This window comes from Zosterops lateralis, assembly GCF_965231275.1.
Source record: "Zosterops lateralis genome assembly, chromosome: 1".
NCBI lineage: Eukaryota > Metazoa > Chordata > Aves > Passeriformes > Zosteropidae > Zosterops > Zosterops lateralis.
Genome location: NC_139762.1, coordinates 150,719,486 through 150,737,013, shown reverse-complemented (window position 1 = coordinate 150,737,013; position 17,528 = coordinate 150,719,486). Strand labels below are relative to the sequence as shown.

At 50.3% G+C, this 17,528-nt stretch overlaps 5 protein-coding genes across 5 annotated transcripts; 1 reads left to right on the top strand and 4 right to left on the bottom strand.

Moving 5' to 3' along the window:
• Positions 1–4: 4 nt before the first annotated feature.
• On the bottom strand, positions 5–322 carry LOC310914316 (feather beta keratin-like; the record flags this gene model as incomplete). Its single annotated transcript, XM_083870385.1, has 1 exon — positions 5–322. The coding sequence occupies one exon, from the start codon at positions 320–322 to the stop codon at positions 5–7; it is 318 nt and encodes a 105-aa protein (XP_083726511.1).
• A 2,952-nt stretch (positions 323–3,274) lies between these two features.
• LOC310919651 (feather beta keratin-like) lies at positions 3,275–3,613 on the bottom strand (the record flags this gene model as incomplete). Its single annotated transcript, XM_083879084.1, has 1 exon — positions 3,275–3,613. One exon carries the CDS (start codon positions 3,611–3,613, stop codon positions 3,275–3,277), a length of 339 nt encoding a protein of 112 aa, XP_083735210.1.
• A 3,832-nt stretch (positions 3,614–7,445) lies between these two features.
• Positions 7,446–7,784, bottom strand: LOC310915872 (feather beta keratin-like; the record flags this gene model as incomplete). Its single annotated transcript, XM_083873049.1, has 1 exon — positions 7,446–7,784. The coding sequence occupies one exon, from the start codon at positions 7,782–7,784 to the stop codon at positions 7,446–7,448; it is 339 nt and encodes a 112-aa protein (XP_083729175.1).
• Positions 7,785–11,933: 4,149 nt separating this feature from the next.
• Positions 11,934–12,260, bottom strand: LOC310915980 (feather beta keratin-like; the record flags this gene model as incomplete). The annotated part of the gene is made up of 1 exon (XM_083873203.1): positions 11,934–12,260. One exon carries the CDS (start codon positions 12,258–12,260, stop codon positions 11,934–11,936), a length of 327 nt encoding a protein of 108 aa, XP_083729329.1.
• Positions 12,261–14,495: 2,235 nt separating this feature from the next.
• On the top strand, positions 14,496–15,466 carry LOC310911470 (feather beta keratin-like; the record flags this gene model as incomplete). Its single annotated transcript, XM_083865012.1, has 1 exon — positions 14,496–15,466. One exon carries the CDS (start codon positions 14,496–14,498, stop codon positions 14,829–14,831), a length of 336 nt encoding a protein of 111 aa, XP_083721138.1. The 3' UTR covers positions 14,832–15,466.
• Positions 15,467–17,528: the final 2,062 nt, after the last annotated feature.

Genomic DNA, 17,528 nt, shown 5'->3' with positions numbered 1-17,528 from the left:
ACCCTCAGCAGATGTAGCCGCCCCTTCTGCCGTAGCAGCCCAGGCCGTAGCCATAGCCCAGCCCGTAGCCAAGGCCAAAGCCAAATCCCCCAGAGACGGGCTGTCCCTGGGCACTGAGTTCAGTGCCCACGGCAGCCGAGGAGGTGGATCCGACGACGGTGCTCTGGGGGAAGGAGGTCATGATGGGTCCTGGCAGGGTGACCAGCACAGGGGAAGGGTTGATGATGACACGGGAATCCTGGCATTGCAGGGCACAGGGCTCGTTGCAGCTGTTGGCCAGCGGGGTGGGTCCGCAGGGAGTGCAGAGGTTGTTGCAGGCCATGGGTGTGGTGTGGAGGGTCCCTGGAAGAGAGGGGGGTGAGGCAGGGCTGTGGTGAGGGGGTACAATGGGTGGGGCAGTGTGTCAGGACTATGAGGGAGTGTAGAGGCTGGTATGGGGCTGTGGGGAGGGGTGAGGGCTGCAGAGGCTGGCACCGAGTGTGCTGGAGGAGAGACGGCAGAGCTTTGAGGAGTAGGAGGATCAGGGATTCAAGGAGCAGGAGGGTCAGCGGTTTGAGGCTCACCTTGTTGTTGGCAGGAGCTGGAGGAGAAGGTGTGAGGAGAAGTGTGTGAGGGACAGAGGCTCTGGGCCAGCTTTTATGCTGGTCGTGGAGGGGCGGGACAGCCTTGTCCCATGGCCTTGGGGCATTTTGCAGGCCACAGTTCCTTGGTGGCTCAGAGTGGTGAGTCTTGCAGTCAAGAGTGTTTTGCTTCCCACAACTCTGCAGTGTCATGTCCTACTTTTGAGTCCCTATCCATGTGACCTTGGCGGCAACTTTGAAATGCAAGTATTAGAGACCAAAGACGGTTGATGATGATGCTTTTTGGGAGGGCTGTAGACGTGACAAGAGCTCTTTAGAGCGACGTGTCATCAGTGAAGTCATCCCATGGCCCTGGTGTGCTGTGGTTTGTGGATGTCTTGTGCAGAGGGTCCTAATTTGGCCACAGCCATGTCAAGCTCGTCTGGGCTATGCAGCACTTCTGGGGGTGATGGGTGTTCCCTTCCATCCCATTCTTACCTTCCCTGTCCCATTGCCATTATTGTAAACTTGTCCCTGTGCCAAGCGTTTCTTGCTGGATATGGGAAACCATCCCTGTGATGCCTCCCCTGCTGTCCAATATCTTGTGTTGGTTCAGCCGTAGGGCTCGTCTCAGCTGGGCCCAGCAAGGTCACACTCCTTGGGTGCCATTGCTGGGCTCTGTGTGAAACTGAGACAGGAAAACTGGAGAAGGATAACGCAAAGACTTGCGGAACAGTTGAAGGAACTGCAGACATTGGCATTTCTGAAAAAGGGGTTTGACCTTGGTACTCTGTAAAGGTACGTGAGCGGAAATGATATCATCAGTTTTGTCTGGCAAGTGATTGTGAGTCATGATGTGGGGAGTATTTTCCTGCACACAACCCTGCAGTGTCGTGTCCGGCTCTTGAAGCCATGTCCATCTGACCTTGGCGGCAGCTTTAAAGTGAGAGTTGGTATTTGGGAGGATTGGCATTGAAAATGTGTGTCAGAGCAACCAAAATATACAAGAAAATCCTAAGACCAATATGGGCGTCATCAGTCATTTTGTGGCCCTTATGTCGTTTAGTTGGTGGGTGTGTTGTGAAGCGGGGCCCCATTCCATGGGAGCCGTGTCAGGCTGGTCTGGGCTTTGCGGCTGCGCTGTGCATGAGGAGCTGTCCCTTCCATTGCAGTCATTCTTCCTTTAACGTGTATTTGAGACCAAACTCTGGTGTTGATGGTGTGTGTCAACAGGGACCAAAGAGGTGACCAGGATTTGGGGAGGTGGGGTGTCATCATTGAGGTCAGCCTGTAGAACTGACGAGTTTGGGTTTATGGGTGTAGTCTTTAGAGGGGTCCCAAAGTCTCCCAGGCAGGTCCAGCTGGTCTGGGCTTTCCATCTGTGCCAGCTGTGAGGGCCTGGACTCTCGTTTCACATGTGGGCAGTAGGAGAGTTTCTCCCTCAGCAAGTTGGCAGACGGTGGAGTGTTTTAAGGCACACTTGGTTGTTGCACCAGTCCGAGTGTTCTGGAGTCTAGGGGTTAAAGGAATCTCCTGCATTTTAACAGTGTCAAATGTGAAGTTCTGCGTCTGGGCAGGAATGGCACTGGCCCCTACGTCATGCTGTGGACTAAGTGTTTGCAAAGAGCCGGGTAGAGAGCAAAGAAGCCGCAAGGTGACAGTGGAGATTTACTTGAAAGGATGTCAGCCGTGTTCAAGACAGATTTGTGAAGATTGTTGACATGAAGTTGGGAGAGGTGGCCCTTGCTCTCTTTAGAGAACAGGTGAGGTCTCATATGGGGTGGTGTGGACAGTTGTGGCCTCCACATGTGCAGAATGACAAACGGGGGAGTGGATGAAGAGCACTTGAGGGCCTCCAGATAGCGCAAGGGCTGGTGGATCTTTGCTGGAGGCGAGACTGAGAGAGCTGGGACCCTGAGGAGACAAGGCTGGGCTGGGGGGGTAACAAGCGTGTGGGAGCTCCGCTCATCTCAGCACTGTACATATACACAAGAGAAAACAGATGGACTTCCATGGGCTAAGGAGGGCAGATTTTTTTTTTTTTTCTGAGGTTGTGACTGGTCGTAGAGTATAGGAGATGATGGGTTCCCTCTCCTAGGAGCCTCCAAAGTGAAGTGATGATAGTGCTGGAAATGCTGCTCCTGCTGGGCCTGCTAGAGCAGAGGGGATGGAAGCATTTGCTTTCCCGAGTTGCTGTTCAAGTGGATGCTTTTGTTCCTGTCTTTGCTGGGAGGACTCAAGAGTGCTGCTGCAAATGGAATTTTTCCAGTCCGTGCTGGCATCGAGTGAGTTTGGCCAAACTGTGCCAAGGACAGAATTGTTGTGTCAAAGCCTTTTGTTTACGGGGTGATGGCCTTGTGTCATGTTCTGGAAGGTCCCCCCTCTTCTGTGTTTCCCATGTCAGCGTTGGTTGTTACTGGTGGGGATATATTTGTTAGGAAATATTCTTTGTTCCTTTTCCATCCAATTTAATTGTTGAGTGATGGAATTGCACATAGTGAGAGTGTGTAATGATGGGGAATAAAAAAAAGCCGATGCAAATGATGTTCTTATGCGAGAAAAATTTATTGAAGTGAAAAGAATGATGAGAAAGAAGGAGCTGAAGGAATCAGGTGTGAGGTACAAGTAGAGGGACCATCAGCTGAGGTGTATTTCTTGCAGGAGCTGTTGCCTGCGTCCTGAGCTGGTGGTGTCAGGAGTGGTGCTGAGGGCCCTCAGCAGATGTAGCCGCCCCTTCTGCCGTAGCAGCCCAGGCCTCCCAGGCCGTAGCCAAATCCACGGCCATAGCCAAGGCCGTAGCCAAGGCCAAAGCCAAATCCCCCAGAGACGGGCTGTCCCTGGGCATTGAGTTCAGTGCCCACGGCAGCCGAGGAGGTGGATCCGACGACGGTGCTCTGGGGGAAGGAGGTCATGATGGGTCCTGGCAGGGTGACCAGCACAGGGGAAGGGTCGATGATGACACGGGAATCCTGGCATTGCAGGGCACAGGGCTCGTTGCAGCTGTTGGCCAGTGGGGTGGGTCCGCAGGGAGTGCAGAGGTTGTTGCAGGCCATGGGTGTGGTGTGGAGGGTCCCTGGAAGAGAGGGGGGAGTGAGGCAGGGCAGGGGTTAGGGGATCAGTGGCGTGGTGCTGCAGGAGACTGAGGGTATGTGGAGGCTGTTGTGGGTCTGTGGGGAGGTATGAGGGCTTCTGAGGCTGGGGCTGAGCGTGCTGGCAAAGAGGGACCAGGGGAGCAGGAGCAGGAAAATCAGGGGCTTGAGGCTCACCTGGTTTGCAGCAGGAGAAGAAGGTGTGAGGAGAAGTGTGTGAGGGACAGAGGCTCTGATCCGGCTTTTATGCTGGTCGTGGAGGGGCGGGACAGCCTGCTGCCTTCGCCTTGGGGCATTTTGCAGGACATAGTTCCTGCTGCCTCAGCCTTGTGAGTCATGATGTGGGGAGTGTTTTTCTTCCCACAACTCTGCAATTCCATGTCCAGCTCTTGAGTCCACGTTTATCTGTCCTTGGCAGCAGCATGAATAACTTGGGAATTGGTATTTGGGAGTATTTAATTATTAAATATGTGTCAGGCAGGGCTGAATAAAGTGATGTCACCCTGTGATACTGGTGTGCTGTTGTTTTTTTATGTGTTTGAAGTGGGGCCCCATCCCTTCCCAGCCATGTTGTTAGCTTTTATCTTCTTTTCTGTTAGAGTCAGGATTAAATGGTTGAGAGACAGTATTTTGTGTTTGGACTCAGATGTTTATTAATTCTTATCTATAGTGCAGTCTCACACACTGTGAGTTCTAGCTAACAAAGTGAAAAAATGGCTCTGTCTCTATCTCTTTACAAGGCCTTTTAAGGAAAAATTGTCCAACTGAGAAATGACACCTAAATTATTTTTGGTTTAACCCAATAACCAATGACCCGTGGCCCACAATGCAGACTTTTCTACCCAATTACAAAATACCACCCAGATCTATGAAGAAGGTGAAAAAGGAGGACTAGCCTATGCCCTAAAACTTTCATCTTGCTATATATATATGTACGCATATATATATATATTACTAAATTCTAAAACCTTAAACTCTAAATGTTCTACAATGTGATATTACACACTGATATTTAAACTACACACCCATAGTCCCAGTGCTATCAGCCAATTTTGGAAGCCTTTGCCATGGCCTCAGGTCAAATGTAATGTTTTCTTGAGGGACAGTGCCTGTTAGCACAGAAAGCCCAAAATTCTCAGCTTCCAGGGTTCCAACATCAGGTCAGGATGGTCTGGGCTTTGCAGGTGTTGTGAGGCTGAGGGGCTGCTTCTACCAGTGCATTTACTCCCTGCCTACCTTGGCTCCTTCTCTCCTTCCCAATCTATATGCCAGGCCTTTCTAATGGAAGTGGAAAAGCAATCCCTGAGATTTATGAAGGTCACCCAAGCTTCCCAAAGTCCAGTGCTAGTTGATCCATAGCAGCAATCTCAGCTGGGCCCAGCATGGTCACACTGTGGGGTGACAGTGCTGGGCTCTGACTGACACATGGAAAGGAAAACTGCTGAAGGATGCGGAAAATGAGACAGGTGAGGAGAACTAGAAGGAACCAGGCATGTTCAATTTTCAGAAGAAGAGGATTGACCTTATTGCTCTCTGGAATTGTCTGAATGGAAATTAACACCAGTCTTGTCTCCCTTTTACCAAGCCATAGAGAAGAGGGAATGGACTTAAGTTTCCCTAGTTGAGATTTAGTTTTTTATTAGGAAAAATAAATACATGAAAATGCAGGACAACTAAGATATGGAAAGGGCTGGAGAATCTGTCCTAGACGAGAGGCTGGGAGAGCTGGGACTCACAGGAGACAAGAATGGACAGTGGGGTGTCATCAATGTATGAAAATCCCTGATGGCAGGGAATGAAGTTGAGGGAGTCCATTTATTCACAGTAGTGCAACCACGCAGCAAAAGAGGGCAAGGACACAAGTGAAAACAGATGGAATTCCATGGGCAGAGAAGTGAAGAATTTTTCAATGTGAGAGTGTAACAGTGTGGTTTTTTTGGAGTGCAGCTATGGCCTTTCTATATCCCACTCAGCCTCTCCAGTAGAGAAACTGCTTGAGAAGAATTCAGGCAGCAAATCAAGCTCACATGAGGGTAGACAGAGGGGGAAAGAGGTGGTGGAGTCTCTGTCCTGGGAGTCCATGGTTCTGGAAATCCTGCACTTGTTAGTCTTTCTTGAGCAGAGAAGAATGAAGCACTTGCACCCCAGAGTTCCTGCCGAAGTGGAAGGTTTTGTGACTGTGCTGAGAGGTTTTGAGAGTTCTGCTAGCAAGACAGTTTGTAATGTGTGTGCTGGCATGGGGACACTCTAACAGACCTGTGCTCAGGAGATCATTAATGTGTCAGAAGCCTTTGGTGTAGCAGGTGATGGACTTCTGCCATGTTCTGGAAGGTCCTCCAGATTCCTTTAATGGTGGTGACATATTTGCTAAGAAATGTGTTTGTGCCCCTTTTCTGTTCACCCCAATGCTTTCTGTGGCACTGTGTGAGGTGAGGATGTGAGACCACAGGAATTTACAAAGATGAGGAGACATGTCAGGCTTTGATGCAGGAAAACTTGATTGAGGCAAAAGAATTAAAAGGCAGGAGAAAGAAGATTAAGTGATCCAGTGTGAAGTGCAAGTATGAAGACCATCAGCCGAGGTGCTTTGCTTGCAGGAGCTGTTGCCTGAGCCCTGAGCTGGTAATGTCAGTGGTGGTGCTGAGGGTCCTCAGCAGTGTAGCCACCCCCTCGGCCGTAGACTGCAGAGGTTGTTGCAGGCTGTGGGTGTGGTGTGGAGGGTCCCTGGAAGAGAGAGGGATGAGGCAGGGCAGGGGTGTGGGGGTTTGAGGGGTGATGGAGTGTGGAGGCTGTTGTGGGACTGTGGGGAGGCGTGAGGGCTGCTGAAGCTGGGACCGAGTGTGCTGGAAGAGAGGGGGCAGGGGTGCAGGAGGAGGAGGAATAGGGTTGGGGCCTTGACGCCCACCTGGTTTTGAACACCAGAGAAAGTGTCAGAAGAAGTGTGTAAGGGAGGGAGGCCCTGGGTTGGCTTTTATGCTGGTTGTGGAGGGTCAGGACAGCCTTGTCACAAAGCCTTGGGGCATTTTGCAGGCAGCAGGTTTTGCCTGGCCCTTGCTGGTGAGTCATTATATAGTGAGTGTTTTCCTCCCCACAACTCTGCAGTGTTATATCTAGCTCTAAGGAGACTAAGTCATTCTGACCTTGGTGGCAGCTTTAAAGTGAGACTTGGTGTTTGGGAGCATTGGCATGGAAGAGGTGTGTCAGAGAAACCAGAACATACAACAGAAACCTGAAAAAAGTATGAGTGTCATCAATGAGGTAATTTTGCGGCACTTTTTTGGTTTAGTTTGTGGGTGTGTTGTGGTGTCCCAAACTCTCACAGGTCTGTCAGGCTGGTCTGGGCTTTGCATCTGTGCTAGGTGTGAATTCCTGGCCTCTTCCCTTCCACGTGGGCAATGGGAGAGTTGCCCCCTCAATGAGCTGGCAGATGATGGAGTGGCTGAGGCACCACTCAGCTGTGCCACCAGGCAGAGATGTGGAGGCAGAGGGTTAAAGGAATCTCCTCCATTTCAAGAGAGAGAAATGAGAAGTTCTGCATCTGGACAGGAATAGCACTTGGCCCTGGGTCATGCTGGGTGAGGATGTGAGACAATCTGAGATCACAAAGAAGAGGAGACACCTCAGGCTTGGATGAAGGAAAACTTTATTGAGGGAAAAGACTAAAGAAACAGGAGAAAAAAGTGGAAGGCATCTGGTGTGAGTTGCAAGTTAGGCAACCATCAGCCAAGGTGCTTTGCTTGCAGGAGCTGTTGCCAGAGCCCCAAGCTGGTGGTGTCAGGAGTGGTGCTGAGGGCCCTCAGCAGATGTAGCCGCCCCTTCTGCCGTAGCAGCCCAGGCCTCCCAGGCCGTAGCCAAATCCACGGCCATAGCCAAGGCCGTAGCCAAGGCCAAAGCCAAATCCCCCAGAGATGGGCTGTCCCTGGGCACTGAGTTCAGTGCCCACGGCAGCCGAGGAGGTGGATCCGACGACGGTGCTCTGGGGGAAGGAGGTCATGATGGGTCCTGGCAGAGTGACCAGCACAGGGGAAGGGTTGATGATGACACGGGAATCCTGGCATTGCAGGGCACAGGGCTCGTTGCAGCTGTTGGCCAGCGGGGTGGGTCCGCAGGGAGTGCAGAGGTTGTTGCAGGCCATGGGTGTGGTGTGGAGGGTCCCTGGAAGAGAGGGGGGTGAGGCAGGGCAGGGTCATGGGGATCTGGGGACTTATGGAGTGTGGAGGCTGTTGTGTGTCTGTGGGGAGGTGTGAAGGGTGCTGAAGCTGGGACCGAGTGTGCTGGCAGAGAGGGGCCAGGGGTGCAGGAATAGGAGGGTCAGGGGTTTGGGACTCACCTGGTTGTCAGCAGGAGCTGGAGGAGAAGGTGTGAGGAGAAGTGTGTGAGGGACAGAGGCTCTGGGCTGGCTTTTATGCTGGTCGTGGAGAGGCGGGACAGCCTTGTGCCCTGGCCTTGGGGCATCTGGCATGCTGCAGCTCCTGCCTGTTGAGTCCTTAGGTGGGGAATGTTTTTCTTTATGTAGTTCCGTGTCCTTCCCTTGAAGACGTGTCCGTCTGACCTTGGTGACAGCTTTAAAGGAAGAGTTGGGATTTGATTGTTCACTGTGTGTCAAGGAAGACTGAATAAAGAACTAGAGCCCTAGAGATTTGCAATGTCATCAGTATGGTCATTTTGTGGCACTCGTGTGCTGTGGTTTGTGGGTTCCTTCTGATGACTGGGACTCTGTCCTGTGCTACTGTGGATGTCCATCAGTCATTGTGCTGCACCCAGGAATGCCGAGGGAGCTGCTGACGTCCTGAGGAGATCACTCTGCAAGGGCTTTGTAAGGTCTTATTGCCTAGGAGCAGTTTCTGATGGATGAAAGGAAGCTCATCCCCTTGTGTCTTCAGTGGATTGAAGTGACAGCATCTGGAAAATGCGAGGCTGTTCAGGCTGAACTTGTTCTACTTTTATCATCCATTTGGATTTCTCTACTTTACATGACAATGTATTCAGCCAATTAAAGTGTATTTCTTGATATCATTCAGAAATCAAAAAACCAAAAAATACACCTGGCCTGATCCCTTTTTTCCCCGGATTGTTCTGTGACATGACTTTACTTATTCCCCATTCAAGGCACCAGGTATAACTTGTAAGTCTTTATATTTTGTTCCTGCAAGAAAAAAAACAATATTCACTAACTGATGCTCAGCAAGGTCCTTTTCCCTTCTCTGTCATGATTTGGGCATTTCTTTATGGAATTGTGTGATTCCATGTCCTGCTCTTGACTCCTTTTCCTTCTTGCCTTGGCAGCTGCTTTTAAGTGTGAGTGTGTATATGGCAGGATTTGCATGGAAGGTTCATGTCAGGGAAGGGCAGAATAAACAAAATAAACCAGAGCGTTGGAGGTGTGGGGTGTCATCAGTGAGGCCACTGCCTGATATTTATGTGCTGTGGTCTGTGGATGTGTTTTGAAGAGGGGCCCCATTCCCTCCTAGCCCTGCCAGGCTGGTCTGGGATTTGCAGATGTGCTGGAGGTGTTGTCACTTCCCTCACGTTTTGTCCCATCCCATACTGATCCCACAGGCCCAAACTTGACACTAGACCTGACATTTCCTTTTGACTGTGCTCTATGGGTGTCTTGGTGCTCCTCTTACTTTTAAAGTTTTGATATCTGTGGTCTTTTGGACTTTTTACATGGGCTGTGTGCCAAAACATGAGACCACTTGTGATTGTGAGAAAGAGGATTTGGAGGCTGCCCAGGATTGTTGAAGGTGAGCATTGCATGATCCTCAAAAACAACTCAGGCAAGTCCAGGTTGTGGCAGTGCCCAGCATGGACACCTGAGAAAGGTCTGTTGGGCTGGACCTGGAGGCTTGTGGTCAGTGCCCCAAAGTCCAGATGGCAGCAAGTCCCCAGTGCTGTAGGCCAGGAGTTGGATCCTTTTGGCCAACATAGAAAACCTGACAGGTGCTGGACATCTCCTGGGGTTCTGTAAAGGGCAGAATGGAGTTCTGCCAAGTGTTTGTTGGGCGGAGTCATCCTGGGTAGGAAGGAATGCCTGGGTACCTGTTGGAACAATTGTTTTTGTCTTTGAAAAAGCCTTTGTTTTGTGGTTGTGGTTGTGGTTGAGAGGAAATAGAGCAAGAGGTGTCCGTGCATGGAAAATGGGACTCGGAGTATCCAGAGTAGGATGGGAAATATGTTACGACCAAGCAGGGATAAGTGCCTTTTGCTGTCTGCTAAGCACTGGTGAGGTCCCACGTGGAGGTGTTGTGGGCAGTTCTGGGCTCCCTAGTGTGAAAATGAAGTAGATTTAGTGAATCCACACCAGTTCAGGACAACAAGACTCCCAAGAGGTTGGAGAACCATAGCTACAGGAGAGGCTGAGACAGCTGGGACTCACAGTGGTCAAGGATGGATTGATCACAAGGATGGATAGGGGGTGTCATCAGTGTATGCAAATCTCTGATGGCAGGGAGTGAAGTGAAGGAGTCTAACTGTTCACAGCAGTGCTCACATGCAGGGCATATGAGAGCAAGGGCACAAGTGAAAACAAACGGAATTCCCTGGGCAAAGAATAAAATAATCTTTCATTGTGAGGGTGGCCACAGAATGGAAAAAGTGTTGGAGCGGCTGCCCTGAGAGAGTGAACACTGAACTGTCCATGGTGCTGGAAATCCCGCCCTTGACTCTGAGCAGGGATGTTGAAGCACTTGCGCTCCAGATTTCCTGCCCAAGTGATTGATGCAGTTCCTCAGTTTGCTTGAAGGACCTGTGTTGGAATTCTGGAAACTTGGATTTGGGGGTTTTAGTATATAGTAATGCATGTGGGTCAAGATAGAAGATTTGAGCTGTTGTCTAAGTCCTTCTTCGTCACCACCTTCTTCCTTCTTCTTCATGTGTTTACGTGGTTTTCAGTAATTGGTTGATGGAGTCAGCATTGCAGACCTCAAGTAGTTAGTTATTGGGTTTAAAGTGGAAATAATTTAGGTGTCATTTTATAATTGGACACATTGTCCTTGAAAAGACCTTGTTATAAATGCAATGGCAAATATCGGATTAACAAAGAGACAATTTATTAATAACACGATATCGATCACCAACAAAAAGAGAAAACCACAAAATAGGAAATTAGCAGCGCCGCGCCGGGTGGATAGGGGTCTGCACACCAGGGTACAGGTTGCCCAAATCCACCCCGAACGATTCTCAGTCTACTGTTTTATAGGATTTTTCTGCCTTGAGGCAGTCCAGCTGTCCAGGGTGGGCCAAATAGTCCAAATGTCTTTTCGATGGCCTTCCTGGATCTGCCAAGTCCCGTTGATCCATTCCAGGAAGGTCTTTTCTTATGCCAATTGTACCAGTCAGTCTTATGTTGATTCCAGTATGCATATCGTGCCAGGGCGTTGATGAAATCTGCATCGTCGTCAAGAAGGAATTCTCCTTGCATTGGAAAGGATGCGATTCTTATCGGGGCTGGCTGGCGTTTTTGTTCAGTCTGATGGTCCTTGTCCTGTTTCGCAACTGGAGCCGTGGAGGCTGGGGATACAGGTTGCTACCTACTGGACTTTACATTTTATTAACATCATTCTTATTATACATTGGATTATTATTTTATACATTAATTTTTTACACCAGATTTATCACAACCTTGTAGAGATAGAGAGGTAAGCCATTTTACCACATTTCTCTAGCTTGCTAGTAAGGGCTTATGGCTCATGAGTCTGTAAATAGTTAAGATATAATAAACAACCAAGTCTGAACTCAACATCTACATTTCCCGTGTGTTCTTCATCCTGATCTTGGTAGAGGGAAAAAGAAGCCAGAACTGTCACAGATCTGCTGCTGGTAAGAGAGTTTGTCAAGTGTGCACCGTCATGGAAAGATTTTACCAGAGCTGTACCCATAAGAGCATTAATGTGTCCAAGGCTTTGGTGTACCAGAGATGTGTATGACAGATTCTGGGAGGTGATCTCTCCTCTGCTTCCTATTCCAGACTCTGTTATTAGAAGTTTTGACATATTTGTAAGGGAAGGTGTTGTTGGTCTATTCCATGTAGCCCAATGTCCTGTTGAGCTGTGGAATGTACTCGTTTAGGGTGTGAGATTATCGAATTAAAAAGGAACAGGAGGTGTCTCAGGCTTTGATGCAACAAAAGTTTATTGAGGCAAAGGACTGAAGAGGCAGGAGAAAAAAGTGGGAGGAATCCAGCGCAAGGTGCAAGTACAGTGACCATCAGCTGAGGACATTTTCCTGCAGGAATTGTTGCAGCATTCCAAGCTGGTGGTGTCAGGAGTGGTGCTGAGGGCCCTCAGCAGATGTAGCCGCCCCTTCTGCCGTAGCAGCCCAGGCCTCCCAGGCCGTAGCCATAGCCCAGCCCGTAGCCAAGGCCAAAGCCAAATCCCCCAGAGATGGGCTGTCCCTGGGCACTGAGTTCAGTGCCCACGGCAGCCGAGGAGGTGGATCCGACGACGGTGCTCTGGGGGAAGGAGGTCATGATGGGTCCTGGCAGGGTGACCAGCACAGGGGAAGGGTTGATGATGACACGGGAATCCTGGCATTGCAGGGCACAGGGCTCGTTGCAGCTGTTGGCCAGCGGGGTGGGTCCGCAGGGAGTGCAGAGGTTGTTGCAGGCCATGGGTGTGGTGTGGAGGGTCTCTGGAAGACAGGAGTGAGAAGCAGGGTTGTGAGGGTGAGGGTTGTGAGGCGGGACATCTCAGGAGGACGAGGGAGTGTGGAGGCTGTTGTGGGTCTGTAGGGAGGTGCGAGGGCTGCTGAGGCTGGTGCTGAGCATGCTGGAAGAGAGGGGCCAGGGATGCAGGAGGATCAGGGGTTTGAGGCTCACCTAGCTGTCAGCAGGAGGAGGTGTCTGGAGAAGTGTGTGAGGGAGAGAGGCTCTGGGCCAGCTTTTATGCTGGTTGTGGAGGGGTGGGACAGCCTTGTCCCATGGCCTTGGGCCATTTTGCAGGCCACAGTTCCTTGGTGGCTCAGAGTGGTTAGTCCTGAGGTGGGGGAGTGTTCTCCTTCTTGATGTTCTGCAATTCTGTGTCCGTCCCTTGAGTCTATGCCCATTTGACCTTGGCAGCAGATTTCAATTGGGAAAAGGAGGCGAATGGAATGGTACTGGTTTTGTCCTGAATGTAGAAGACTCAAACAAAGTCTACAGGAATTTGGGTGTTGTCTCATGTCTTCACTTAATCCCTGGCCATTCCTTCTTGCCAAACCTACTTCTCTTCAGCCTGGAATATGGTTGATGTTCTGGGCTGAAATTTCATAAATGGATCATGAGGTGGCCATGTACCCTTTGCTGTGAAAAGCTCCAGCAGTTACCTGGAGAGGATTAGGAAAAGAGATATCAAATAGGCTGAGGGAGTTGACCCTCCTGTTCCATACCACTGTTGGGGCTCTGGAATGGAACAAGGCCATGGACATAGTTGACTGAGAGCAGTGTAGGGAGACCATGACACTGATGGGACGTGAGTATCATTAAGATGAGGAGAAGCTGAGACAGCTGGGATTTCTTTCAGGGAGGAGAAAAGAATGGAAATGGGACATTTGGAATGGAATGACCTTAGTGATGACACCACAAATCTCCTACACTGTTATTGAATCTTCTACGTGTGACACGCACAATCAACAACAGCACCTTGGTCTCTAATCCTTGCAGCTTAAACCTACCACCAAGGTCGGATGGAGATGGCCTCAGGGGCAGAACGTGAAATTGCCCAATTCCTCAGAGGAACAACTGCTCCATGACAGAGAAGGAAAGAGGAGCTCACTGGCTGTCCGTTAGTAATTATTGGGTTTTGCTCACAGGGACAACATATTAAGACTTACAAATTATAGGTTATGAAAACTTGTGGCTTGAACACAGAAGAAAGGAATTGATGTCACAGACCAGCCTGGGAAAAAAGAGATCAGGCCCCCTTTGTTATTTATTGGATTTCTGAAAGAGGTCAAAGAATGGACTTTAAATGACAGAGTATATTGTCATATAAATTTCAGAACACAAGTAGACAATGACACTGGAACAAGTTCAGCCCTGAACTGCCTCTTGTTTTCCAGATGGTCTTTCTTGATACCATTGAAGACACAAAAGGAAGGAGCTCCCTTTCCCCTATCAGGAAGGGCTCTCAAGCACGGAGACCTCTCCAAGCTATTGTGCAGTGATCTGCCCAGGACATCAGCAGCTCCCTCAGCATTCCTGGGTGCAACACAAGGACTGGTGGACATCCAGTGGCCCAGGAGTGGAACCCAGTCTTCACAAATGACCAACAAACCACAGAATACAAGGGCTACAAAATGACCACAATGATGACATAGCACCTCTGCTGGGCTCTTGTTGTTTACTCATTCCTCCCTGACACACATTCAACAATCAGATCTGCCTAAATGCTGACTCCCGATTGAAAGCTGCTGGCAAGGTCATATGGACACAGACTCAGGAACAGGACATGGAATTGCAGAGTTCTGGTTAGAAAAACACTACTCACATCATGACTCAGCAGCCTGGACCAGGCAAGAACTGTGGCCTGCAAAATGCCCCAAGGCTAAGGCACAAGGCTGTCCCACCCCTCCACAACCAGCATAAAAGCCAGCCCAGAGCCTCTCTCTCTCACACACTTCTCCACCCGCCTTCTCCTCCTGCTTGTGCCAAAAACAAGGTGAGCCTCAAACCCTTAACCTTCCTGCTCCTGACTCCCACACCCCTCTCTGCCAGCACACTCAGCCCCAGCCCCAGCAGCCCTCACACCTCCCCACAGACCCACAACAACCTCCACACTCCCTCACCTTCCTAATACCCTGCATGCAAACATAAAGACCTGCCCTGCCTCAACCCCCATCTCTTCCAGGGACCCTCCACACCACACCCATGGCCTGCAACAACCTCTGCACTCCCTGCGGACCCACCCCGCTGGCCAACAGCTGCAACGAGCCCTGTGCCCTGCAATGCCAGGATTCCCGTGTCATCATCAACCCTTCCCCTGTGCTGGTCACCCTGCCAGGACCCATCATGACCTCCTTCCCCCAGAGCACCGTCGTCGGATCCACCTCCTCGGCTGCCGTGGGCACTGAACTCAGTGCCCAGGGACAGCCCATCTCTGGGGGATTTGGTGGCTTTGGCTACGGCCTTGGCTATGGCCGTGGATTTGGCTACGGCCTGGGAGGCCTGGGCTGCTACGGCAGAAGGGGCGGCTACATCTGCTGAGGGCCCTCAGCACCACTCCTGACACCAACCACCCACTCCCTGGAACACATCTCAGCCATTGAGGATGCCTCTCTGGGCCAAGGCTCTCAAAGGGGCTCAGCACTTGCAGCTCCTGCGCTCAGGGCACCAAGCAAGGCAGCTGCCAAGGGGCCAGCCTGGGCTGCCTGCAAACATGGCCCATCTTCCTGCTGCTCTTCTCCCACTCCCTGCTCTGCATTGCCCCTTTGGCTCTGTCCAGTCTCCTCTGCTCCAAACCCCTTCTTCCAAGCCAGAGATATTTGGGCACCTCTGCTGGACTCCTGCCATCTGGGTCTTTGATTCTCTGGTCAGACCTACTGCAATCAAAGGATCTGTGCTGATCATTGTCATGTTGCACCTCAGACCAGCTCTATTTTATTTAATTGTCCTGCTTTTTACTTTTTTTTTTTTTTTTTTCTCAATAAAGTTTTCCTGCATCACAGCCTCAGATGAGTCCTTTTTTTTTTTTTCTTCTCCCAAGGCTGTTCCAATCTCTCATGCCATGAACCCGGGTGCCAATTGTCCATAAGTTCCATCAGCTTTTGGGTTTGGGCACCTCTGCTGGGCTGCCCCCCACTGTGGGGCCTAAAGCCCTTGATGCTCTGGAAACAGCTCCTGTGAGCAAAGGACCTTGGCTGATGGTCACCCAACTTGCCCCTCAGCCTGCCGTGCTTCTACTGGATTCTCATGACCTTTCATCCTTCTGCCTCAATAAAGTTTTCCTGCATCATAGTCTCAGATGACTCCTTGTTTCTTCTCCCAAGACTTTTCCAGTCTTACTCAGCACTAAGTCAGGTTTGTAGAAGCCATTGGGCTTAAAAAATGTACATTGACCTCTTTTAGGATTTCTTTCCCCAATTCTACCACCCACTGTCATGCTTTGGTCTTCCAGTGCATCCTACAAACCCTTCTGTTTCTAGAACACAGGCCTGGAGACACTAATGCAGGTCTATCCCTGCTGCTGGCACAAGCCCCTCTGCGTGGTGTCTTTGCTTTGGTTGGACATCAGTTGCTCCAGCCCCTCATCATATCCTCAGCCCATTCACAGATCTGCTCAAGCAGGTCCATGTCTTTCTTATCATGGGGGTCCTACAGTTGAACACACAATTCCAGTCTCACCAGAGATGAGTAGAGGCTATGAATCACCTTCTCACCTGCTCCCCACAATGTGGAGATAAGCACAGGACACAGGGGGCGTTTCTGGCCTGTGAGTGCACATGGGTCGGGGCATGTCCAATTTTTCATCCACCAACAGCCTCCAAATCCTTCCCCTTGGGACTGCTCTCAATCCCCTCCTCACCCAGCCTTTATCCTGCATGTTTGGGACTGCTCCAATCCAGTTGCAGCAGATTCTGCGCCTCTGCTCCTCTCTGGTGATATTGGAGAACTCTTAATCTATGGGTTACTGGGAAAAAGGATGACAGGATTCTGGTTGAGAAAATCCAGACCACAGCCTTGAGGATGATCTGTCATTGGAGGTTTGGGACAGACTTGGCCAGTTAATCCAGGGCATTTTTTCAGGCAGCAGCTTTTGCCTGGCACAGCCTGGAGAATCATAAGATGGGAGGGTTTTTCTTCCCACAGCTCTGCATTGTCATGTCCTACTCTTGAGGCTGCGTTCATCTGACCTTGGCAGCAGATTTGGTGAGTTGGTATTTGTTCCACCATTGCTGGATGAGGGAAGAGAGACCAATATCATGTACCTGGACTTGTGCACAGTATTTGTTCCTTTGCCATAAAACATCCTTGGCTCTAAGCTGGAGGCATGTGGAATTGATGGTTGGACTGTTTGGTTAAGAAGGAAATGGGCAAGATGGTCACACTGAAAGAGTTGTGGTCAATGGCTCCATGTGTGTGTGGAGAACAGGGATGAGTGGTGACCCTCAGAGACTCATGTTGCAACTTTTATCACTTCCCATCTTTGTCAGGGACATGGAGACTGCAGTTGTGTGTCCCCTCAGCAAAAAGATGTGAGTAACAGTAAGGTGAGTGGTGTGGTTGATTGTCTGGAGGGAAGGGAAGGCATCCAGAGGGTTCTGGACAGGCTGGGGAGATGGGCTGGTGTGAAGCTCGTGAAGGTCCACAGGGCCAATAGGAAGGTCCTGCACATGGATTGGATCAATCTCAGTAATGGATGTTGGATGGGCAATGAGTTAATTAAGAGCATCCTTAAGGAGAAGGACTTGGGGTGTTGGTGGATGAAGAATTGGACATGTCCTGGCCATGTGAATGAGCTGAGCAAAAATCCCCCATGTCCTGGGGTTATCCCCACAGTGTGGGCTGCACATTCTGCCCTTCTGCTGCACTCTGAAGAGACTGGGCTTGTGTGTTCCACTCTGAGTACACAAAAGAGGGAAGACATGGACCTGCCTGAGCAGATCTGTAAATGGCCTTAGGAGATGATGAGGAGAGTCTGGAGGAACTGGTGTCCAGCCAAAGTGAGCACACCACCCAGGAGGTCCTTGTGTCAGAGTCACAGACACGCCTGCATTAGTGTATCAAGGCGTATGTTCAAGCAACTGAAAAGTGGCTGTGATGCACTGGAAGAACAAAGTGTGGCAGTGGGCAGTAGAATTGGGGAAATAATTCCTGAAGGAGATCTTGGAGCACTTTTTCAACAACCCAAATAGCCTCAAAACCATGGACTTAGTCTCAAAGAGTCTCTGGAGAAGAAAGAAA